General features: G+C 44.7%; 2 protein-coding genes across 3 annotated transcripts in view; one reads left to right on the top strand and one right to left on the bottom strand.

Moving 5' to 3' along the window:
• Window positions 1-17,433, bottom strand: part of LOC123761408 (synaptic plasticity regulator PANTS) — a 43,462-nt gene extending 26,029 nt beyond the window's left edge. Inside the window, exon 1 of one of the 2 annotated variants that reach the window (XM_045747429.2) lies at window positions 17,198-17,433. In XM_045747429.2, coding sequence (XP_045603385.1) covers window positions 17,198-17,272 — 75 coding nt within the window. In that variant the 5' untranslated portion in view covers window positions 17,273-17,433. The remainder of the gene's footprint in view (window positions 1-17,197) is intronic. The other variant, XM_045747430.2, reaches the window with a different exon arrangement.
• LOC138356891 (uncharacterized) overlaps window positions 1-25,796 on the top strand; it is a 418,031-nt gene that overhangs the window by 16,794 nt on the left and 375,441 nt on the right. The gene's annotated exons all lie outside the window — the stretch shown is intronic.

Genomic DNA, 25,796 nt, shown 5'->3' with positions numbered 1-25,796 from the left:
CATCGCCCTGTCAAGGGGGCAAACCGTGAAAGGGCCGGCGCCCCTCACGAGACCCAGAACACCGCACAGAGCGAACACCGTGCCGACCAGACGAGGGCGGGTCCGAAGCAGGAGACGAACCCGAACCTGACACCAGCGGTCTACCACGACGAGAGGAACCCCGAGCCCTGGCACGACCCTTCCGGGAAGACCGACCCTGGGACCCCTGAAAAACCAACAAGTTCGACATCGGACAACAAGCCGACGACACAGCCTGGATAAACTGCGCCACAGCCGACTCCTCAAACAGAAGAGGACAAAAAGGCAACGACAGCCTAAGAGCCAGAGCCCAAGCAGATTCCACGGAGGAACCCAGCACTGCCTGCCGACACAAGACGGGAAGCATAAAACAGGAAAACCACATCCCGCAAAATCAGCATGAAAAGCTTCAACAAGATAGCCGACGAGCGCGCTGCCGAGGACAAGGCGCCGGACCCCGGGATGGATCCAAGCGTCCTTACATCCTCCATAAGCCAATCCGAGGACAGCTCCAGGAGGGAAAAGAACCGCAAGGACGAAGCCAAAAAGCCTCGGGCGCGCAAGTCCTCCGCCACGAGCGCTGCCGAAAGAGTGGGAACCTACACATGGAACTGAACAATGCCCACATCGCGGGGAAGGGCAGGGGAAAACAAGTACTCGTTCAGGTATTCCAGATCGCCCCCCAGGAAAACCTGAATCACCGTGGAAGCTTCCCGCCACTCCAGTGTGCGGGAACGACAGAAGGAATGCCAGGAATCCAGAACAAACAAGGGGCAGTCCACTAGCCAGGAAGACTCCGGAACCTCATAATGGAGCCAGAAAGGGAACGAAATCCCAAACTTGAACTTGGACGGATCCATTTCCGAGGCATAATTCAGGTCACGCAGGAGGTACGCTGCAAGGGCCGCCCGCACCACACCAGGTTGGATGCGATATGCCAAAAACCTCCGGAAAGACGGAACCGACACACCCGGGGGAACATGGAATCGAACCCGGGGAGGGGCCGACACCAAATCCAACTCGTACGCAAAGGGGGGGGGGGGGGGGGGGGAAGAAAACCCCACACCTTATAACAACAAGCCCCGTTCAGAGGGAAGAAAAACCTAGGCGGGGTCCAGCGGGGCCCAAGGCGCTCAAAATCAGCCCCTTCCCAGCCTCAAGGTCTTTTACAGCAGGACACAGGGCCGAGTCCTCTCTCCAAGCACCGACCCCACAAGACAAGGACGGAGCAGCCGTAGAAGCCGGAAGAAAGGGGGCCCACTGGTCAGACCCAGAAGCTTCGGCCGAGAGACAAGACTCGAATGTCTCTGCCACCCCCCCCCCCCCCAGAAGGGGCATCCCCCGAAGTTGCCCGAGTCTCAAGAACAAGTAACCCCTGCTCCGACTCCGAAACCCTCAGACGCTTCAGGGCCGGAAGCAGGAGGGGGGACCAGAATGAACAACAGAAGGGGAAGGACGAGGAGGTGCGGACTGAACCAGGATCGAAGCGACCCCCAACCCCAAGTCCGGGTCTTGAAAAGCAAAGCGGGGCAGCCGCGGGGCATCCGGGTGAGCAGCCAACCAAGCGCTTTGCAACAGACGAAACCTAGCTTGCAACGCACGCACCGCCTGTACCCGAAGAGAAGCATCAGAGGATTGGGTAAATTGAGTCACAAGCAAGCAGCAACACTCACACTCATAGATATAAACTAGTTAAACACAGATGCCGAAGAAATGTAAGAAAATTCACTTTCGCAAACAGAGTGGTAGACGGTTGGAACAAGTTAGGTGAAAAGGTGGTGAAGGCCAAGACTGTCAGTAGTTTCAAAGCGTTATATGACAAAGAGTGCTGGGAAGACGGGACACCACGAGCGTAGCTCTCATCCTGTAACTACACTTAGGTAATTACACTTAGGTAATTACAGGACTCAGGGCCGAAAGTATCACCGACCCAACAGGCAGCGTGGCAGAGGCAAAAAACCAGCGTTGAATGTAATGAAACGCCATTTTCTGGGTGAGTCCCGGAGGCTCCCCGGAGCTATCCATGGCTGATATGGATACCCTAACTATTTTACATCAGTCGATGTGGGTGGAGTTCTAGGCCTACCGGGGACCACGAGCCAGAACCTGACCCCCTCAGAGAGGCACGGGGAGCAATGGCCCATAGAAATGCACATTTGATTTGGAGCATTCCATATCTGCCATCGACCGGGACAGGCACCCAGAAAGGTAAGCGCCACAAAACAAACCCCTATTCTGGTTAACAACAAAAATCGACAAACGAGTGGACAGAACTCCCCCAGGAAAACGAACTAACAAGCATGACGTCACGCGAGCCGCGCCGCATGTCTGCGCAGCTCCCCCCTCCCCGGGAGGGGGAAGGGGGAGCCCCAGACCCCCGTGCCGGCGATCCCCGCCCCAGTTCTGAGGCTGGATATCAAAACTGCGAAAACAACCCACTGACCGGAGGGCGGGAGGGTGCCGGGGAGCCTCCGGGACTCACCCAGAAAATGGCGTTTCATTACATTCAACGCTGGTTTTCTGGGGGGAGCCCCTATGGCTCCCCGGAGCTACCTCACCAAAGACTACCCAAGAAAACAAGGGGACATACCCGGGAGGCGGTCCACAACATGAAGTCGAGACAACAACCCAAGGTATACCAGTCGCCAGAAAAAAGGGAGAACGGCCGCAGACGAAGAAACCTATGATCACGACCATAGGAGCCAAAAACCACTGCGCCCGAGAAGAGCAAGAAGCTCTGCCACACGACCACCAGAGGCTAATGCCAACACAAAGAAAGATGAGGCAAAGCAAACCTGACCCCAAGGAGCCACAACCACCAAGGAGAAGAAAAACAGGAGAGCACCCTGTCCAAAGACCAGGACGACACAGGCAGTGCATAAGCAGGCCGGAGGTGTAACAACGCACAATACAAACTGCGAAACGGCGCAGAAGGAATATCGATACCGAAAGCTAGCAGCAGAAACCAAGGTGCCAGACCCAGGAACGGCCCCAAGCGCCTCTACATCCTCCGCAAGCCAATCCTATGACAGCCCCAGGAGGGAAAAGAAAACGCAGGACCAAAACGAAAATGCTACAAGTGTGCAAGTCCACCTCCACAAGTGCAGCTGACAGGGAAGGAACTCGCATAAGGAGCCGCCCCACACCAACCTCCTGCAGAAGGGCAGGAGTGAAAAGACTCATTAGGAGGAGCAAAATCGCTCCCAGGAAACTAGTAGCGCTGAGACAGTGTGAAGAGAAGAGACATGCACAAAAGAACAAAAAGGCCAACATCCAGAAGCTGCCGGGAAGAGGACCCACGAGCCCTAGAAAGGACCGGAGGGAAGCTCAACCGAATGACGACAGACGCACCAGAAAACGGGAAGGAGCAGAACCGTCCTGAACCTTCGAGAACAAAAAAGAAGCAAACACAAAGGACGAAGGCCCCAAAACCCCGTCGCACCCGAGACCAAAAGTCATGCAGAAAACCCCAAGAAGAGGGGGACACGACTGAAGAAGGCCCGTCCCGGAAAAAAAGGGGCGAAGATCGTAGAAAAGCACCCACCGACAGGACGGAAACAACGGGCACGACGGACAAGGGAAACCAAGCCCAGGGAGGGGCCGACGCCCACAAAGCACGCGCGGAGGGGGGAATGGAAAACCCCACACCAAAAAACTTTAAGTCCCCCCCCAGAAGGGTAGAAACACCCCGGCGGGGACCAACGGGGCCTGAGGCCCCTCATGTGAGCCTCACCCCAGCCCCGGGTACCCACCCTGCAGGCCCCGGGGCCGATCTGTCCCCTCAAAGTCCCAGTGTCAAGAAAAACCCCGGGGCAGCCGTGAAAAACACAAAAGAAGGGAGCCCACTAGGCTCTGGAACTTGAACCGAAACCGGAGGATAAGCGAGGGGCGAGACGAAGACCCCAAGCTCATCCCCAGCCAGTACAATGAGGCGAGGACAAGACAGTGAAACCAAGGAACATGGAAAAACCAGGCCCGGCACAGCAAGACTGGCAAGGAAGGAGAGCCCCAGAGGGAGCACGGAAGGGCCGAACATAACGCCACAACCAACCCCGACACGCAGCTGCAGTACCAAACCCGCAGCAAAACGTCACCACACTCCGAGGAAGCGACAGAGAAGATAGATAAATCGTACAAGAGTGGCACACAAGGGGACACAGGCGGAAACCGAGCACCCAACTGAGCCACAGGGACGGTAGAAGAAACGTGTGCAGTGTAACAGGCAATCAAAGGAACACAGTAGGCAGCCCAACATGGGCTGACCCCATACACAGCCCCAAGAGCAGAGATGAGAGTGCCCAAGAAGCACAGAATCCGCCCAACAGGCAAACGACAGGGGAGAGGCGGAAACAAAGAGCCAGAACCCAACCTGCAAGCACAAGGAGGCGAACATAAAACCTCCGACACAGGAAAACTTACTACCAAACAGGCACCCCCACCGTTGCACTGCGGAACAAGGTGGAGGCGCCAAAGAGGCTCCCCACCCTAGAACGCAGGGAAAAACCTCATGAATTTCCCACAGCGGCACCCCAGAACACCCCCAAAGCAATGGGGCACGGATTGGAGTAAGAAAAGAGCGAGAGGGGAAGCCCCCCCGAGAGAATTTGAAGCAGAACACGTGTACACACCGCCTGGAACCAAAACAAATTCCCACGGCGCATGCGCAGGACGCGAAAGAAAGTAGCCCAACAAGGCGAGAAGTAGCCCAACCAGGCGAGAAGTAGCCCAACCAGGCGAGAAGTAGCCCAACCAGGCGCGAAGTAGCCCAACAAGGCGAGAAGGAGCCCAATAAAGCGAGAAGTAGCCCAACAAGGCGAGAAGTAGCCCAAACGACCACAAAGGAGCCCAAACGGCCACAAAGGAGCCCAAACGGCCACAAAGGAGCCCAAACGGCCACAAAGGAGCCCAAACGGCCACAAAGGAGCCCAAACGGCCACAAAGGAGCCCAAACGGCCACAAAGGAGCCCAAACGGCCACAAAGGAGCCCAAACGGCCACAAAGGAGCCCAAACGGCTACAAAAGAGCCCAAACGGCTACAAAAGAGCCCAAACAGCTACAAAAGAGCCCAAACGGCGACAAGGAGCCCAAACGGCGACAAGGAGCCCAAACGGCGACAAGGAGCCCAAACGGCGACAAGGAGCCCAAACGGCGACAAGGAACCCAAACCGCTACAAGGAGCCCAAACGGCTACAAGGAGCCCAACCTGTCCAGAACAGAAGGAACCAGTATGGAGGCAAACTCCGGGACACGCAGGAGGTAAGCCACAAAGGCCAACCGCACCACAGGCGAAGAGATGCGGTTAGCCGAAAACCTCCTGAAGACGGAACCGAAGAAACTACAGGAACACGGAACCGAACCCGGGGAGGAGCAGAACCCAAGCCCAAATCGTACGCAGAGGGGGGAAGGAAAACCCCACTCCCTCAATTGTATATACAATTGAGGGTGCCGCGAATGATTTCTATTCAATTTATATTTATTTATATACAAGAGTTCATACATTCTTGTACAGCCACTAGTATGCGTAGCGTTTCAGGCAGATCCTTAATCCTATGTTTCCTGGAATACGACCCCGCGAAAAATCGTTTTACAACCAAGTACCCATTTTACTGTTTAGTTAAACCAAGGCTACAGTTAAGGATTTGCGCCCAGTAAATCCTCCCCGGCCAGGATACAAACCCAGGACAAAGCACTCGCGAAACGCCAGGAGTGTATCTTAACCACTACACCACGGGGACTGATTTAAATATCACGCGGCTACACAGGGTTTACATTAGCATCCTCAGGGCTCTAGTAAACAGACGCCATTTAAAAAAAATCGTGGATAACATTCCTGGGTGTGAGAGCCTCAGTAGCACTGCTATTCAGCTTGGGACCACAGCATCACTTAAAAAAACATCAAAATATATATGTAACTGCTATTATTTAGCAATAATAGTATTACAGAAGACCCCCTGTGATAAAAATGACCAGGATTCTGATAATAGCAGGACTGTGGTGATAATTACCGCTGTGCGTAGTATGGTGGGAGGAGTAATCTTGGTGAGGGAGGCAGGTAGCATCATCTGCTGACTGTGTGGTAACCAGTTATTATCTGGACTTACCATACCAGCTTAGTGGTTCGCTATGATGAACACAAATGTAGATACTGTACTTATATATTTCGTGTGTATATAGTGCAATAAAAGAAAAACAGTATACAGTAGTGGGAAAAGAAATGTTGGTGAGTGAGGTGTTAGTGAGGGAGGAAAGGTGGCGGCATCTGCTGGCTGGTGTGTGGTAGCCACTTTTGTTTTCACTCAGCATACCAACTTAGTGGTTCATTATGGTGAACAAACCATGCAGATAATTATGTATATATAATGCGTGTACAGTATATAGTGTAATAACTGCAAAACTATTTGTTTATTGTTTTATGAATATAATGAATTACTAATATGCACACCATAGTTTTGAGTATAGTGATGGTTCACACATTTTATTATATAAATATATTACACTACACACTATTGAATATTACTGAAAAAAAAACATTAAATGAAATAAAATACCATTTTTTGGGTGAGTCCCAGAGGATTCCAGGAGCTATCCAGGCTAATGGGGATAGTCCTAACTTTTGGCATCAGTCGATGTGGGTGGAGTTCTAGGCCTACCGGGGACCATGGCCAGAACCTGGCCCCCTCAGAAAGGCACGATGAGCTATGATCCACAGAAATGTACATGTCATTTTGGAGCATTCTATATCTGCCATTGACCGGGACAGGCACCCAGAAAGGTAAGTGCCTCAAAACAAACCCCTATTCTGGTGAAACCAATGAAAGTAATCAAACAAGTAAACAGAACTCCGCCAATTGAAAGCGAGCAAATGAGCATGACGTCACACGAACCGCGCCACATGTCTGCGCAGCTCCCCCCCTCCCGGGAGGGGGAAGGGGAGAGCCCTAGACCCCCATGCCGGTGATCCACACTGCAGTTCTGAGGCTGGACATCAAAATACGCGAAAAAACTGCCGACTGAAGGGAGGGAGGAAAGATTGCCGGGGAGCCTCCGGGACTCACCCAAAAAATGGCGTTTTATTGCATTCAATGCTGGTTTTCTAGGGAAAGCCCCTACGGCTTCCTGGAGCTACTTCACCAAAGACTAAAATAAAGAAGGGGACTTACCCGGGAGGCAGTCAGTGCTTGACACCTCAACTCGAAGTCGAGAAAGGCTGCAGCCGCCTACCCAAAGTGACACAGGCCCGACTAGGCCCATGAACATTTATGAGGTAGTGTGCAGTCAGGACCCTATTCGACCTGAAAAAGCCCAGTGCCCGAATGTCAGCCCAGGACATGTTCTAAAAGATGGCAGCAAGAGCAGTGAACTTACGAACGTCATGGGCACGGGGATAGACCGCAGGCTGGCTAGACTTAATAACCTTGCGGATGACCTGAGAGACCCATGCTCGCGAACAGGGAAGAAGGGAAATCGGATCAACCCAAAGCGTGTCCCCAGACACAGAAGCCGTGGCGCACAAATAACGGCGAAGGACCGCAGCCGGACACAACACGTGATGAATCCCCGGATTGACCAATCAAGCATCAACAATCCAAGGACCCCTCCGGAAAACAGCAGTCTCATTCTTTACCAGAAAAGAAGTTAACAACTGCAGACGAACAAACCTATCTCCATGACTGAAAGAGCAGAAACCCACTGCACTGGAAGAGAGCGTGAAACTCCCCGACCCAACCCCCAGAGGCCAATGCCAACAGGAAAATAGAGCCTTTGAAAAACAATCCTGGACCGAAGCGGCTACAACAAACTGAGGAGAAGAGATATAGGAAATCACTCTGTCCAAAGACCAAGACAACTCAGGCGGCGCATGAGCAGCACAGAGGTGAAACAAAGCACGAGACAGCTTGAGAAACTGCGCAAAACTAACATCAATACTGAAAGCAAGCTGAAGCGGCTTCACCAGCACCACACGATACGAGGAGACAGTATTCGGCATAAGATGATGGTTCTGGAACAACCACGAGAGAAAGAACTACACCACCCAACCAAAAACGAAGTACCAGTCCAACAAAGAGGAGGCCTGGTCGACGACCGGGCCGCAGGGTCGCTCAGCCCTGAAATCCCCTCAAGGTAACCTCAAGGTAACCAACGACGTACAGTCATAAAGAACGGAAGAACCACCAGGAAACTTCATACTGCCACCGAGATGCAGCCCGCAGGTGGGACACCATCAAGGAAGCCATCTGAACACAAATGGTGATAAACTCGAGTAAAATATACCAGATGCGAAGACTCGAGGAGAAGAACAAACCAGTCTCGTAACATACCGGGCCAATCTTCTGAAAGAGGCGGAGCCGCAGAAAACTTCAGGGTTCAGACACCGGGCAAGAAGCGCCTGAAACCATGGCTGGGCCGGCCACCACAGGGCCAAGAGGACTGCTCGCCCCTGGTAAACCTCCAAGCAAGCTAGGACCTGGAGCAACAGCTGGACCAGAGGGAAGAGGTATAGGAACCCCCACCTCAACCAGTCCTGCCGAAAGACATCGATCCCAATGGCCTTTCTGTTGGGGAAGAGCCCCACATATACCGGAAGATGCCTCTACCACACCGACGCAAAGAGGTCCACCTCCAGGCACCCGAACATCTGGCAGAGTCAACTGAATGAGTCGGTATCGAGCGTCCATTCCATGGACAGAGGAACGAACCGGAACAGGCCGTCCGCCAAGACGTTGGGCACCCCTCAGACTTGTTAACCACCAGGAGAGCCAAACCCCAAGAACTCAGCAGATAAGTCAACCGAAGCGACCAGCCCCAAAGAGCCAAGGACCGCATCGAACCCCCTCAGTTCAGGCAATGAACCACCGGGGAGCAGTCTGAATGGAGCCGGATCGTCAATCCACGGGTGACCCAAACCCTCTGAAGCGCAAACCACACCACTGTAAACTCCCGCACCGTGCTGTGGGCCCAACGGAAGGACCCCCACTGCCCCTGGCCTGCCTGGTGAGCACTGGTCACAAAACCCCAGCCGAGAGACGATGCGTCCATGAACACATCAAGCGAGGGCTCAGGTAGGCGCCACTGGACTGAACCACGAAAAACCCGAAGAGGAAGCTGGCGACGCAGTAGCCGAAGTAAGGCCCCCAGGGGTCGAACCCAGTGATCGCGAGAGAGGTGGAAGGGACGTCCCTGAAGGAACCAGAACAGCCGACAAAGCCAAACCTGACCCGGCGATAGACCATCATCGCAAAGTTCAGACTCCCGCACAGACACTCGAGCAACTGCCAGGTGACCCGGGAGCCCCCCTGGAAACAAGCACATGTGGGACCGCAGCCGAAGAAGAGACTCTGGAGGGAGAGACAGGAAGCGGTCCGAGAGTCCCACACAAGACCCAGCCAGGTCCAAACCTGGGAGGTAACCAGATGGGACTTCCGCCAGTTCACCAGGAACCCGAACCCGGCTAGCTGGGAAAGCAACAGACACAGACAGGCCACCATGACCCGGGTAAGGCACGTGAACACACGAAGTGCCAGGTTCAACCCAAACGGGAGACAACGAGAGCGGTAACTCTGACTCCCCACAAAACCAAGCCAGTCCCTGAACCCCTGATGAATCGGGATGTGCTAATACGCGTCCTTGAGGTCCAGGTACGCCATCCAAGTGCCTGGCTCCAACAGAAGCCGGACCTGGGACAGAGTGGTGATCCGAAAGAAGGGGCAAGAAACCCAGGGGTTCAGACAGGACAAGTCCAAAATGAACCGCAGGTCCACACAGTCCCGTTTCAGAACTGGAAACAGGCGAGAAACCCACCTGAGAGATGTCATCATTTCGACCACGCCCAAGCACACCCACTCCAAGATGACCCGACAAAGCGCATGAGAAGAGGCCTGCCCTGCCAGCCCCGAACCCTTCAAAGGAGGAAGAGGAGCCACCCAACGTCACCGCAGGCCATGAGAAACGACCCGAAAAGCCCATGAATCGTGAGACCAGGCATGAGCAAACAGGGCAAGCCTCCCCCCATCGCCCGGTGAATGGGGCAAATTGCGAAAGGGCCGATGCCCCTTATGAGAACCTGACCTGTGCACAGAGTAAATACCGCGCCAACCAGGCACAGCCGGAACCGAGGGCAGCACCGGTTCCAAAACCGGCACCTGTGGCCTACCCCGATGAGCGGAACTGCGAGCCCTGGCACAATCTTGTTGAAACATTTGTCACTCGCACTGAAAATGCACTAGAAAAGACACTGGACTTACTCTTAACTTAATTTTTTACTCATGTAAACCAACCAATCCCTGAGGCTGATCCAACAAACATCCCATCAACATCTACAAAGACATCTGTCCTAGCACAATTACCATTGCTGGAAACACATCGTTTGAACTGATGCTGGAAAACCTCCTAAATGACTTCATAGCATGCCTTACCAAAGTCACTCTCCAGGCTAACATGCCACAAACCCCAGCTATTGGGGAGCCGGTCGGCCGAGTGGACAGCACGCTGGACTTTGATCCTGTGGTCCTGGGTTCGATCCCAGGCGCCGGCGAGAAACAATGGGCAGAGTTTCTTTCACCCTATGCCCCTGTTACCTAGCAGTAAAATAGGTACCTGGGTGTTAGTCAGCTGTCACGGGCTGCTTCCTGGGGGTGGAGGCCTGGTCGAGGACCGGGCCGCAGGGACACTAAAAAGCCACGAAATCATCTCAAGATAACCTCAAGATAACCAAGAGTATGAAACCCTCAGCTGTACAAACTTCCCAACAACCTGGCACTTTGAAAAACCACATAAACCACACTCTCCCATGACACTTCCTCCTACCACTCCCAGATATTCAACATGATATACTACTGGCACGTCAAAGAAGACTAATGTAATCACATTCCAGATGTAAAAACCCGAAATATGACAACATAACAACCCATCATCAACCAGCCTGCCCCAATCTAACCTAACCTTATACACATTAACCACATGTTACTTAATGTACTCTAACTTACCCTACCATAACGTACCCTAACCTATCTGAATTGCGACTAACTCCCAAACATATTTCAACTCACAATCTCAGTCTCTTGACTAAACCTTACATTTTTTATAAAACAGCAACACTTTGATGCCACCATTAACACAACTCCGCATCTTTGCCATCCTGAGCCCATTTCCACTCGTATGTTTATTTTTCTCATTATCCTCACACAAATAGAAGACATCGATAACTTCCAATCTTCGCCAAATTATGAACATTGATACAACACTGTGAGTGCCGTATCTTTCAACATCACAACTCGTGCAGTCATCAGGAGAAAAAAGCCTTCATGCAAACTGCATGTATCATATCATGAATAAGAAGAAGTTGTATGGCTTAAGCACATATATTGAGGGATTGGGTAGCACAAGATACAGTGCAAGTTTAAAGCACTAGGTAGGAAACTAAGAGGATGAAACTAGGTACTTTTTGGTTTTACTTTTAAATAAGGCGTAGGTCGGACAACTTTTCAATTCGTTAGAGAGGGAGTTCCATAGACTAGGTCCCTTTATTTGCATAGTGTGTTTACACAGATTTAATTTGACTCTTGGATTATTAGATATTTTTATTTCTGGTGTGGTGATTATGGGTTCTATTACATCTGTCAAGGAAGAGTTCTTATGGAATCTCATCAACCCATTGTACCTTCTCGTGAATAAATTTGTATTTGTATTATTATTTTATATTAACTCTACAAATCCAACATTCTGGTTGAAACTCATTTTTTATGTATGTAATTTTACCTGAATAAACATTATTTTTATTTATTTATTTATTTATTTATTTATATATATACAAGAAGGTACATTGGGTTTGTGAGAATACATTGGATAGTACAGTATTTACATTCTTGTAAAGCCACTAGTACGCGCAGCGTTTCAGGCAGGTCCTTAATCTAGCAGATAATTTTAAGTAGGTAATTTCAATCAGAATTGATAAATGATAAAGATACATTACAAGAGAAAAATGAGATGAGAGAGATAAGTAAGTATATTAAAGCACATTGTTATATTAAAGCTCTGATTAAATACATTGACAGCTTGATTAGTAATTTAAACAAGATTAATAGACACCAAACAGCAGATTGACAGCACATATAAGACAGCAATGATCACAATGGTAAAGATGTTCAAAATGGGTACATAAAGATTGGGAGACTGGGTAGCAAAAGATACAGATAAACAAGATTTATAAACACCATACAACAGATTGGCAACACATATAAGAAAACAGCAATGATCACAATGGTAAAGATGTTCAAATTGGGAACATAAAGGTTGGGAGATTGGGTACCAATTGATACAGTGCAATTTTAAGGCAAAAAGTGAAAAACTATGAAGATGAAATTAGGTGCTTTTTAGTATTGATTTTGAATGATGTAAAAGTTGGACAGCTTTTCAATTCAGTAGGGAGTGAGTTCCATAAACTGGGTCCCTTTATTTGCATAGAGTGTTTACACAGATTAAGTTTAACTCTGGGGATATCAAAGAGATATTTATTTCTGGTGTGGTGATAATGGGTCCTATTACATCTGTCCAGGAAGAGTTTCAGACAAGGATTTGCATTTAAGAACAGGGTTTTGTAAATGTAGTTGACACAAGAGAATTTGTGGAGTGAGATTATGTTTAGCATGTTTAGGGAGTTAAACAAGGGGGCTGTGTGTTGTCTGAAAGCAGAATTTGATATTATTCTGATAGCAGATTTTTGCTGGGTGATGATGGACTTGAGGTGGTTTGCAGTGGTTGAACCCCATGCACAGATACCATAGTTGAGATAGGGATAGATTAGTGCATAATATAGAGAGATGAGAGCAGAGTTAGGAACATAATATCTGATTTTGGAGAGTATACCAACTGTTTTAGAGACTTTCTTAGTTATGTGTTGTATGTGGGTACTGAAGTTGAGTCTCTTGTCTAGGAATATGCCAAGAAACTTTCCATTTTTATTGCTAATGTTTACATTGTCAATCTGAAGCTGAATTGCATTTGTAGATTTGCTTCCAAATAGGATGTAGTAGGTCTTTTCTATGTTAAGTGTTAGTTTGTTGGTTGACATCCATAAGTGGACTTTTTTTAGTTCATTATTAACAACATCATTTAGTGTATGTGGGTTGGGTTTGGAGTAGATGAGGGTAGTATCATTAGCAAACAAAATAGGTTTCAGAATGTTAGAGACATTAGGCAGATCATTAATGTATATAAGAAATAGAAGGGGTCCCAAGATGCTGCCCTGTCGCACTCCAACGGTTATTGGTAGAATGGGAGAGATTATATTATTGATGGCTACACATTGGTGTCTATCACTAAGATAGGATTGGATATAGTCCAGTGCATGGCCTCGGATTTCATAATGATGGAGTTTACATAAGAGGTAATCGTGATTAACAGTATCAAAGGCCTTTCTCAGGTCAATGAAGAGTCCAATTGGAAACTCATTTTTGTCAAGGGCTGAGTAAATTATATCAAGGAGACTAATAATTGCATCGTTGGTACTCTTTTGAGAGCGGAAGCCAAACTGACAGGGGCTAAGAATGTTGAATTTCACGAGATAGGAGTAGAGCTGTTTGTAGATAATTTTTTCAAATATTTTTGATTGTATGGGTAGGTTCGATATTGGTCTGTAGTTGTTTATGTCTGACGGATTACCTCCTTTATGAACTGGCGTTACTCTTGCTTTTTTAAGGATATCAGGGAAGGTATGACACTCAAGGGATTTGTTGAACAGCAGAGCTATAGGTGGCGCAAGGGCATGGGAGGAGCTCTTGTATACAATGGATGGGATTTCACTGATGTTCCCAGCTTTGGTTTTTAGTGAGTGTATGATGGACACAACATCTGACGGGCTGACTGGTAATTACCTAAGTGTAATTACCTAAGTGTAGTTACAGGATGAGAGCTACGCTCGTGGTGTCCCGTCTTCCCAGCACTCTTTGTCATATAACGCTTTGAAACTACTGACGGTCTTGGCCTCCACCACCTTCTCACTTAACTTGTTCCAACCGTCTACCACTCTATTTGCGAAGGTGAATTTTCTTATATTTCTTCGGCATCTGTGTTTAGCTAGTTTAAATCTATGACCTCTTGTTCTTGAAATTCCAGGTCTCAGGAAGTCTTCCCTGTCGATTTTATCAATTCCTGTTACTATTTTGTATGTAGTGATCATATCACCTCTTTTTCTTCTGTCTTCTAGTTTTGGCATATTTAATGCTTCTAACCTCTCCTCGTAGCTCTTGCCCTTCAGTTCTGGGAGCCACTTAGTAGCATGTCTTTGCACCTTTTCCAGTTTTTTGATGTGCTTCTTAAGATATGGGCACCACACAACAGCTGCATATTCTAGCTTTGGCCTAACAAAAGTCATGAACAATTTATTTAGTATATCGCCATCCATGTATTTAAATGCAATTCTGAAGTTAGAAAGCATAGCATAGGCTCCTTGCACAATATTCTTTATGTGGTCCTCAGGTGATAGTTTTCTATCTAGAACCACTCCTAGATCTCTTTCTTTATCAGAATTCTTTAAAGATTTCTCACATAATATATAGGTTGTGTGGGGTCTATGTTCTCCTATTCCACATTCCATAACGTGACATTTATTAACATTAAATTCCATTTGCCAAGTGGTGCTCCATATACTTATTTTGTCCAGGTCTTCTTGAAGGGCATGACAGTCATCTAAATTTCTTATCCTTCCTATTATCTTAGCATCATCAGCAAACATGTTCATATAATTCTGTATACCAACTGGTAGATCATTTATGTACACAATAAACATCACTGGTGCAAGAACTGAACCCTGTGGTACTCCACTTGTGACATTTCTCCATTCTGATACATTGCCTCTGATTACTGCCCTCATTTTTCTATCAGTCAGAAAATTTTTCATCCATGATAGAAGCTTACCTGTCACCCCTCCAATATTTTCCAGTTTCCAGAACAACCTCTTATGTGGAACTCTGTCGAAAGCCTTTTTTAGGTCCAGATAGATGCAGTCAACCCAACCATCTCTTTCCTGTAATATCTCTGTGGCTCGATCATAGAAACTGAGTAAATTCGATATACAGGATCTTCCAGATCGAAAACCATACTGTCTGTCTGATATTATATCATTTCTCTCTAGGTGTTCTACCCATTTAGTTTTGATTAGTTTTTCCAATACTTTCACTATTACACTTGTCAATGATACAGGTCTATAATTGAGGGGGTCTTCCCTGCTGCCACTTTTGTAGATTGGAACTATGTTAGCCTGTTTCCACCCGTCTGCTACGATTCCTGTACACAGGGATGCCTGAAAGATCAGGTGAAGTGGAATGCTGAGCTCAGATGCACATTCTCTCAGAACCCATGGTGAAACGCCATCTGGGCCAGCTGCTTTGTTCTTACCAAGCTCCTTGAGCATTTTTTCCACTTCGTCTCTAGACACCTTTATGTGTTCTATGTTGTTCTCTGGAATTCTTATTGTATCTGGTTCCCTAAAGATTTCATTTTGTACAAACACACTTTGGAACTTTTCGTTTAGTGTTTCACACATTTCCTTTTCATCTTCCGTGAATCTATTTCCCATTTTCAACCTCTGAATATTATCCTTTACCTGCAATTTGTTGTTTATGAATTTATAGAATAGACCTGGTTCTGTTTTACATTTGTCCGCAATCCCTTTTTCAAAATTTCTTTCTGCCTCTCTCCTCACTGCCGTGTAGTTGTTTCTCGCATCTTTGTATCGCTGGTATGTTTGGGGGTTCGGCCTCTTCCTGTATTGATTCCATTTTTGTGTCTTTCGGTCTCTAGCCCTCTCGCAATTTCTATTGAACCAATCCTGTTTCCTAGTTCTGCATCTCTGTTTTGGTATAAATTTTTTTGTGCCTTTATCATATATTTCACAAAACTTGCCATACATCTCATTCACTTCCTTGCCTAGCATCAAGTCTGTCCAATTATACTCACTAAAAAAATTTCTAAGGTCACCATAATGTCCTCTCCTGAAGTCTGGTTTTTCAACTGCTTCAACCTCCTTATTTTCTTCCAGCTTATAACGCATTGCATACTTTATTCCCAAAAAGACATGGTCACTTTTACCCAAGGGAGGAAGGTACTGAATGTCAAATATCTCTTCCTCCTTCCTGGTAAATATCAAATCTAGCATGGAGGGAACGTCCCCTTCCCTCATCCTCGTAGCTTGTTTAACATGTTGATACAAGAATGTTTCCAGGATGAGGTCTACAAATTTACAGGTCCAAAAATCTTCTGTTTTAGCTTCATATGCTTCCCAGTCTATGGATTTCAAGTTGAAGTCACCGACTATCAACAGTCGTGATCTATCGTTATCCGCTCTCGCTATAATCTCTCTCATTATTGTGAGGAGAGAGGAGAAGAGAGTTTGGATAGCTGCCTGAGAGATATGTGTGTTGATATGTGTCCGAGTCTGTGGGATTTTACTTGCAAGGTTAGCACCAATCGATGAAAAGAAGCTATTAAATTCATTCGCCATTTCTAAGTCAGATGACAGTGTAAGGCCATCCTTAGAGAGTGTTATCTGGTTGTGGGAGTGTTGTTTAGTTTCCAGGATGTTAGAGATGGTATTCCATGTGATTTTCATGTTGCCTTTTGCTTCTTTGAATCTAGTCTCATAATATGAAAGTTTTGCTTTTCTTATGATACTGGTAAGCACTGATGAGTACCTTTTAACTACTTCCATTGAAACTAGGCCACTCCTAAATTTCTTTCCGTATTCATGTTTTTTGTTGATTGATTTAATTATGCCACTTGTGAGCCACGGGTTATTTTTTCTTTTATCAGTTACTTGTTTGGTAGCAGTCTCCGTGGTGTAGTGGTAAGACACTCGCCTGGCGTTCCGCGAGCGCTATGTCATGGGTTCGTATCCTGGCCGGGGAGGATTTACTGGGCGCAAATCCTTAACTGTAGCCTCTGTTTAACGCAACAGTAAAATGTGTACTTGGTTGTAACAACGATTCTTCGCGGCGGGGATCGTATTCCAGGGACCTGCCCGAAACGCTACGCGTACTAGTAGCTGTACAAGAATGTAACAACTCTTGTATATATCTCAAAAAAAAAAAAAAAGGAGACAGTGAGTGTTGTAGAGTGCTGTAGAGGAAATAATTATCATTATTGTTAAATCAAAAAGGTCTAATGTCATATCAGAAATGGAATTTACCAGCCAGGATAGATTTACCAGCCAGGATAGAGGTGGAAGACTTTGAAGCTCGTCCACATGTACTTCTGATTCCATTGTTGTCCTGGGACTACTGTGGTGTGGACTGGGACGAGGACCGGCAGCGCCCACGGACCGACCACGGGGTTGTTGTTGTCAGTGGGTTAGGGGCGGGTACAGCACAAGGCTCCCAGCCAGGCGGGATCCCAGCAACCAGCAGGGACCCAAAGAGCACGGGCCAGAAGGTCGGTCACACGCGTCTATAGGTGGCCGCCAATATATCATGGTTGTTATATTGAACGCATATCTTACTTCATTATACCCTGAAATAATCCTCAAATTATGCTACAACTGTACCTTATTTATTTATTTATTTATATACAAGAAGATACATTGGGGTTAAGAGAGAACATAGAAATGAACTTGATTTTACATTCAAGTTCAAGTTCAAGTATGTTTATTGAGATAAGGAAAGAAATACATCTCAAAGGGATAGAGTAGCTTAGGCTATTTATACCCCCCCCCCCCTCTACTCCAAGTCCTTCAAGGAGCGCACAAATTCAGTGAGTACAAATAGACAAATAACATTACAAGAATCCCATTTAACATTGCAGGTTAATATAGTAAGCACAAGATATAATTGTTACACTCTTGGGGCAAAATACTTGTAGCTCCTTAAGTATACTGTCTATCATACCATTATCACACATCCAAACAATTTGATGTGGTACACTACTTATTTCCTTATTTCTATAGTAATTAGATCCCCTGCGATCTAATTATCGCAGGGGACTTTAATATTGACCTCTGCGAGCCTGAAAACCCTACTGCTGCCAGCTTCCTCAACTGTATGGATTCCTGCTTCCATAACAAAAACTGGAACTCAACTCAGAATGTATCAGGTTCATGATTTGTACCAAGAGAAACAACAACTGCACTTTCCTGCACCGTGGGAGGTTACACCCTTTCCAGTTTTAATCCCTCCCTTTCCACCCAAGAAGCAAATTAGAGATCAGCCCAAGCTTCGTCTTGAGGCAAAGCTCAACGCCTTAAGCCATATTGATGCTCTGTCCACAGAGCATTCTCTCTCTCAAATCATATACACTGATGGTTCCCTACACCGCCCCACGGGTGCAGCTGGAAGTGCAGTTGTTCTGACAATGAGCGATGGCCTATACTTTGAGTGGGGAGTCCGTATAAACAACTGGGCCTCTACCCTTCAGACTGAACTATTTGCCTTGCTCCTTACACTGAAATGTGTACAAGTCTCCAAACTTGATGCATTAATTGTAAGTGACTCCTTATCATCCTTAAATGCTCTCAACTCTTCAAGACATAACTGTAACATGCTCGTGTCCGAAGCTAGACACAAATACAACAAAATTATTAAGGATGGTAACAGAGTCCATTTCATGTGGTCTCCATCTCATGTTGGCCTCCGAATGCATGATAGAGCTGATAAGTTAGCCAAAGAATCTGCCTTTAAAGGAGCCGTTGAGTGTAACCTTGGATTGTCAATGAGCAATCTGAGAGCAGCAGTACACCGAGAACTTCAACAAGATCTTGTAGATCTGAGGCAAAGTGAAATTGAAACCAGTAATTCCATCTATCATCATACTATCATGCAAGAGGAGCCACACATCTATGGATCATCCAATAAAATCAGCAGACTTCTAGATGTTACTACTGCTCGGCTTAGACTCGGTTACAAGTATCTCTGGGAATTCTCATTATCTGCTGATGTAGACCTGACCAAATGTAAACTGTGTCAACAAAATTATTCGCACACCCTCCGTCACATGTGATGGAGTGCGAAAAGATACGTGAATTTAGAGACAATTCTATAACCAATGTTCCAACGATGTGTAAATATTTAATTCAAAATGATCTGCTACCAGAAATTTTAGCCAAATATCCCCAGTTTGCTAACTGTAGGTAGTAACTGAGTGATTGTAACCTATCCACCGCTGCCCACTGGATGGGGGGCGGTGTGCAGGACAAACATATAAATTGTGACACTAGCTCTCCACATATGCCAGTTGCTTAATTAAGAACCTGTACTTGAGGTCGATCTCGAACCCATTGTTGATGTGACGACTTATATTGAATTTTGTAACTAGCTCATCAAGATTGTAACTTGCTTAGCTAAATGAATTGTGGGGTTCAGTCCCTGAGCTCATTATGTGCCTCTGTAACCCTTTCCACTACCGCCCACAAGATGGGTATGGGGTGCATAATAAATGAACTAAACTAACTCATACCCTTAATCACTAGACCTACTAGAATCACTGACAGTACTACCACGGCTCTTGATCACATCTGGACCAACATAACCTCTCCGCTTACTTCAGGGATAATCATCGATAGCACTACAGACCATTACCCCACATTTCTCCTAACTAACATTAACAAACCACCTCTAGAGACAAGGGAGATAAGCTTTACGCTGCACAATGAAACTGCCATAGGCAATTTTATAGCTGCTGCTGCTAATGTCAACTGGGAGTCCGAATTAGGTAACACAGGGGACATCAACCTAGCGGTGCAATCCTTTCTTCATAAAACTCTCAGCCTTTATAACACCCACTGTCCTATGCTAACGTAACGAGTTCCAACTAAAAGGGTAAACAATCCTTGGCTTACAAAGGGAATACTTAAATCCATTAATAAAAAACATGACCTTGAGAAGAAGTATAGGTTAGGAATCGTCTCCAAAGAATTTTCAAAGAATTACTCATCATTGCTATCTAAGATAATTAGGAGAGCCAAAATTAAATACTACGAAGAAAAATTTACCCACACAAAGGGCAACATTAAGAAAACATGGAGCACAATTTCACAAATATTGGGATCAAAGAAGTTTTTAAATAACAAACCAATACTCCTGTCCAATAACGATGGTCAGCTTTCAGCCTCTAACACTGCTTTTGAGTTCAATAGGTTCTTCTCTCCCATTGGGTCATCCCTTGTAAATGATATTCCATCTTCCAGTACTAATATTCAGGACTATCTCACAGGTAACTATCCACAGTCTCTGTACCTAATGCCTACTAATTCCACTGATGTTACTGACATAATCCTTTCCCTTAAAACCAAGCCTGGTGCCCTTGAGGAGATACCAACTCTTATTTACAAAAAATCCTCCAGATTTTTAGCTCCTGCCATTGCATTGCTCTTCAACAAGTCACTTGAACTCCAAACCTTTCCAGATATTCTAAAAAAAAAGCGAGAGTAACGCCTGTCCACAAAAGTAGTGATCTCACTGATGTTAACAACTACAGATCTATATCAATTCTGCCAAACTTGTCTAAAATATTTGAAAAACTTATCTACAAGCAGCTTTACTCTTATCTAGCAAAACACAATATACTTAGCTCTTGTCAATATGGCTTCAGACCCCAAACAAGCACTAATGATGCACTTACTTGCATGATTAACTTGATACATGCAGCTCTTGATAAAAATGAGTTCCCTATTGGGTTATTTGTGGACCTGCGTAAGGCTTTTGACACTGTCAACCACCAAAACCTTCTTCTTAAATTACATCATTATGGAGTCAGAGGTCACTCCCTGCAGAACCTAAAGTCTTACCTTACTGACAGGCTCCAATATGTTTCTGTGAATAATTCAATTTCTCCAACCCTACCTATCAACATTGGTGTTCCCCAGGGCAGCATACTTGGCCCTATCCTCTTTCTCATCTACATTAATGACCTTCCAAATGCCTCCCAACATCTCAAACCAATTCTATTTGCTGACGACACAACCTTCATTTACTCCAGTCCTGACCCCCTTGCTCTAAATGTCACAGTGAATACTGAGCTAAATAAAATCCATCACTGGCTAACTGCCAACAAACTCACCCTCAATATTGACAAAACTTTCTATATTTTGTTTGGCAATAAACCCTCAAATCAAATAAAACTCAGGATTAACAATACCCAAATTTGCAACAAAGTAGATGGCAAATTCCTTGGCGTTCTCATTGCCCACAAGCTGAATTTCCAGGGACACATTCTAAATATGCCACAGTATGCTATATGCTCTAAATGCCACAGTAAATACTGAGCTAAATAAAGTCCATCTTTGGCTAACTGCCAACAAACTCACCCTTAACATTGACAAAACTTTCTATATTCTGTTTGGCAATAAATCCTCTAATCAAATAAATCTCAAAATAAACAATACCCAAATTTGTAACAAATTAGATGGCAAATTCCTTGGCATTCTCATTGACCACAAGCTGAATTTCCAGGGACACATTCTAAACATATCAAAAAAAGTTTCAAAAACTGTGGGCATTCTTTCTAAGATCAGATATTATGTACCACGCCCTGCCCTGGTGACTCTCTATTACTCCCTTATCTATCCATATCTCAACTATGGTATTTGTGCTTGGGGCTCTACTACCCAAAATCACTTACGTCCTCTAATTACTCAACACAAAGCTGCTATTAGGACAATATCCAATTCTGGCCCCAGACATCACTCGGTACCCCTACTCAAATCTGAATATGTTAGACATTAAGTCACTGCACATTCTCTCATGTGTATTATACATATATAAAACGCTAAACTATAATGCCAACCCTGATCTCAAAAGCTTCATAGAAGGTTGTAACAGAACCCATGAGCACCACACCAGAAATAAATACAGTTTTGATATTCCTAGAGTACGTCTTAATCAAACTAGAAATGCTCTACAAATCAAGGGGCCCAGAATGTGGAATGACCTTCCCAACCATGTTAAAGACTGTACCTCTCTCAACCAGTTTAAGATAAAAACGAAGCTATACCTAATAAATTCTCCCTGTAACCTACCTTACCCTTCTATTGTCAACCAATGTCTGTTTTTCTTTAAAGAGCGCTGTTTGTCGACATAATTGTATTTGTGCTGCTTTTTCATCTTTGTTTTCATTTCTTGTTTTCATTCTACTCATTATGCTCAATTAGTATTAAGCTTGTCATTTAAGTTTATCATGCCCGAAACGCTTTGCGTAATAGTGGCTTTAGGCATTGTAAGTACTAGCTCTACCTATAAGTCAACCAATCCTTCTAAAAATTTATTGTATGTATGTACCTTACCTAAATAAAATTGTATTGTAAAATTGTATTGTGTTGTATTGTATTGTTGTAAAAACAGACAATGGTTGACAATAGAAGGGTAAGGTAGGTTACAGGGAATTTATTAGGTATAGCTTCGTTTTTAACTTAAACTGGTTGAGAGAGGTACAGTCTTTAACATGGTTGGGAAGGTCATTCCACATTCTGGGCCCCTTGATTTGTAGAGCATTTCTAGTTTGATTAAGTCGTACTCTAGGAATATCAAAACTGTATTTATTTCTGGTGTGGTGCTCATGGGTTCTGTTACAACCTTCTATGAAGCTTTTGAGATCAGGATTGGCATTATAGTTTAGCGTTTTATATATGTATAATACACATGAGAGAATGTGCAGTGACTTAATGTCTAACATATTCAGAGATTTGAGTAGGGGTACCGAGTGATGTCTGGAGCCAGAGTTGGATATTGTCCTAATAGCAGCTTTGTGTTGAGTAATTAGAGGACGTAAGTGATTTTGGGTAGTAGAGCCCCAAGCACAAATACTATAGTTGAGATATGGATAGATAAGGGAGTAATAGAGAGTCACTAGGGCAGGGCGTGGTACATAATATCTGATCTTAGAAAGAATGCCCACAGTTTTTGAAACTTTTTTTTATATGTTTAGAATGTGTCCCTGGAAATTCAGCTTGTGGTCAATGAGAATGCCAAGGAATTTGCCATCTAATTTGTTACAAATTTGGGTATTGTTTATTTTGAGATTTATTTGATTAGAGGATTTATTGCCAAACAGAATATAGACAGTTTTGTCAATGTTAAGGGTGCGTTTGTTGGCAGTTAGCCACAGATGGACTTTATTTAGCTCAGTATTTACTGTGGCATTTAGAGCAAGGGGATCAGGACTGGAGTAAATGAAGGTTGTGTCGTCAGCAAATAGAATTGGTTTGAGGTGTTGGGAGGCATTTGGAAGGTCATTAATGTAGATGAGAAAGAGGAGAGGGCCAAGTATGCTGCCCTGGGGAACACCAATGTTGATGGGTAGGGTGGGAGAAATTGTATTATTCACAGAAACATATTGGAGCCTGTCAGTAAGGTAGGATTTGAGGAATTGTAGGGAGTGTCCTCTGACTCCATAATGATGTAATTTAAGAAGAAGGTTTTGGTGGTTGACAGTATCAAAAGCTTTACGCAGGTCCACAAACAACCCAATAGGGAACTCATTTTTATCAAGAGCTGTATGAAGCGAGTTAAGCATACTAATAAGTGCATCGTTAGTGCTTTTTTGGGGTCTGAAGCCATATTGGCAAGGGCTAAGTATATTGAGTTTGGCTAGATATGAGTAAAGCTGCTTATAGATTAGTTTTTCAAAATTTTTTGACAAGTTTACAATACAATACAATACAATTTTATTTAGGTAAGGTACATACATACAATAAATTTATACAAGGATTGGTTGACTTATAGGTAGAGCTAGTACATACAATGCCTAAAGCCACTATTACGCAAAGCGTTTCGGGCATAAAGTTTATTTGTCGTCAGCAAATTAAAGTTATTTGTCATTTGGCAGGATAGATATAGGTCTGTAGTTGTTAACATCTGTGAGATCACCACATTTGTGGACAGGCGTTACTCTCGCTTTTTTTAGAATATCTGGGAAGGTTTGGAGTTCAAGTGACTTGTTGAAGAGCAAAGCAATAGCAGGGGCTAAAGATCTGGAGGCTTTTTTGTAAATTAAAGTTGGTATCTCCTCAAGGGCACCAGACTTGGTCTTAAGGGAAAGGATTATCTCATTGACGTCAGTGGAATTAATAGGCTTTAGGTACAGACACTGTGGATAGTTACCTGTAAGATAGTCCTTAATGTCAGTACTGGAAGATGGAATATCATTTGCAAGGGATGAACCAATGGAAGAGAAGAACCTATTGAACTCAATAGCAGAATCAGAGGCTGAAAGCTGACCATCGTTATTAGACAGGAGAGTCGGTTTGTTATTTAAAGACTTCTTTGATCCCAATATTTGTGAAATTTTTCTCCAAGTTTGTTTAATGTTGCTCTTTATTTGGGTAAATTTATCTTCGTAGTATTTAGTTTTGGCTCGTCTAATTATCTTAGATAGCAATAATGAGTAATTCTTTGAGAATTCTTTGGAGACAATTCCTAACCTATACTTTTTCTCAAGGTCATGTTTTTTATTAATAGATTTAAGTATTCCCTTTGTAAGCCAGGGATTGTTAAGCCTTTTGGTTGTGACTTGTTTTGTAAGCATAGGACAGTGGGTATTATAAAGGCTAAGAGTTTTTTGAAGAAAAGATTGCACTGCTAGGTTGATGTCCACTATGTTACCTAACTCGGACTCCCAGTTGACATTATCAGCAGCAGTTATAAAATTGTCTATATCAGTTTCATTGTGTAGTCTGAAACGTATCTCTCTTGACTCAAGAGGTGGTTTGCTAATGTTAGTTAAGAGAAATGTGGGGTAATGGTCTGTAGTGCTATCGGTGATTATACCTGAAGTAAGCGGAGAGGTTATATTTGTCCAGATGTGATCTAGCGTCGTGGCAGTGCTATCAGTGATTCTAGTAGGTCTAGTGATTAAGGGTATGAGGAAGCAGGAATTCATACAGTTGAGGAAGCTAACAGCAGTAGGGTGTTCAGGCTCGCAGAGGTCAATATTAAAGTCCCCTGCGATAATTAGGTGGTTTTTGTTCAGTCTGTTATCAAGTATTAGGTTTCTAAGGTTTGAGTTGAATTCAGACACATCAGTGTTAGGAATTCTATAAACTGCACCCACAGTCAGGACAGACTCGGCACCCTTGACTCTGAAGCTGGCGAAGATATACTCCCCATAGCAGTCTCTGGTTCTAATTTCTTTTAAGCATGTTAGTTCTTGGTGGTAGTAAAGAGCAGTGCCACCACCTCTCTGAAGTTGACGACAGTTGTGAATTGCTGAGTAGTTAGGCATGTTAAAGAGCTGAGTAGTATCCTCTTTCAACCATGTTTCAGTAAGTATAATAAAAGAGAATTTGTTGTTAATTGCTTCAATCAAGGCACTAACATCATCGAAGTGTTTACCTAGGGATCTAACGTTCAAATTGATTACAGAGATATTGTGATTATGAGTTAATACATTGTTTACATCATGTGCTGCAAAATATCTGCAATTTAGATCATTAAAGTGATAATTGTCATAGATAGTGGATAAGAGGTTAAGTTCTGGGTCTATACTTGTCTGCATAAAAAAAGCTGATTGCAGGAAAAACAAGGAAAGAAAGGCAAATTACAAGGTAGAAATAAGCTATAAAATAGGGAAAAAAATGTACACAATACTGTACCAAACAAACACAAAAGGGGCTTACAGGGGTACAATGGAGTAAGGGAGTATGGCTAGGCTAGGCAACCTAGGTAATAAATGAGATTAACGAAAAAACATATAAACATGGACTATACAAAACACAAGATATAGAAATACAAAACAAAAATATAAACAAGACTAAGCAATACAAAAACAAATTGAGCAAAAATGAAAAATGAGGTAGACTGCTT

This window comes from Procambarus clarkii, chromosome 7 (assembly GCF_040958095.1).
Source record: "Procambarus clarkii isolate CNS0578487 chromosome 7, FALCON_Pclarkii_2.0, whole genome shotgun sequence".
Taxonomy (NCBI): domain Eukaryota; kingdom Metazoa; phylum Arthropoda; class Malacostraca; order Decapoda; family Cambaridae; genus Procambarus; species Procambarus clarkii.
Note: the sequence above shows the minus strand (reverse complement) of the source record. Positions and strands in the feature narration are given on the sequence as shown.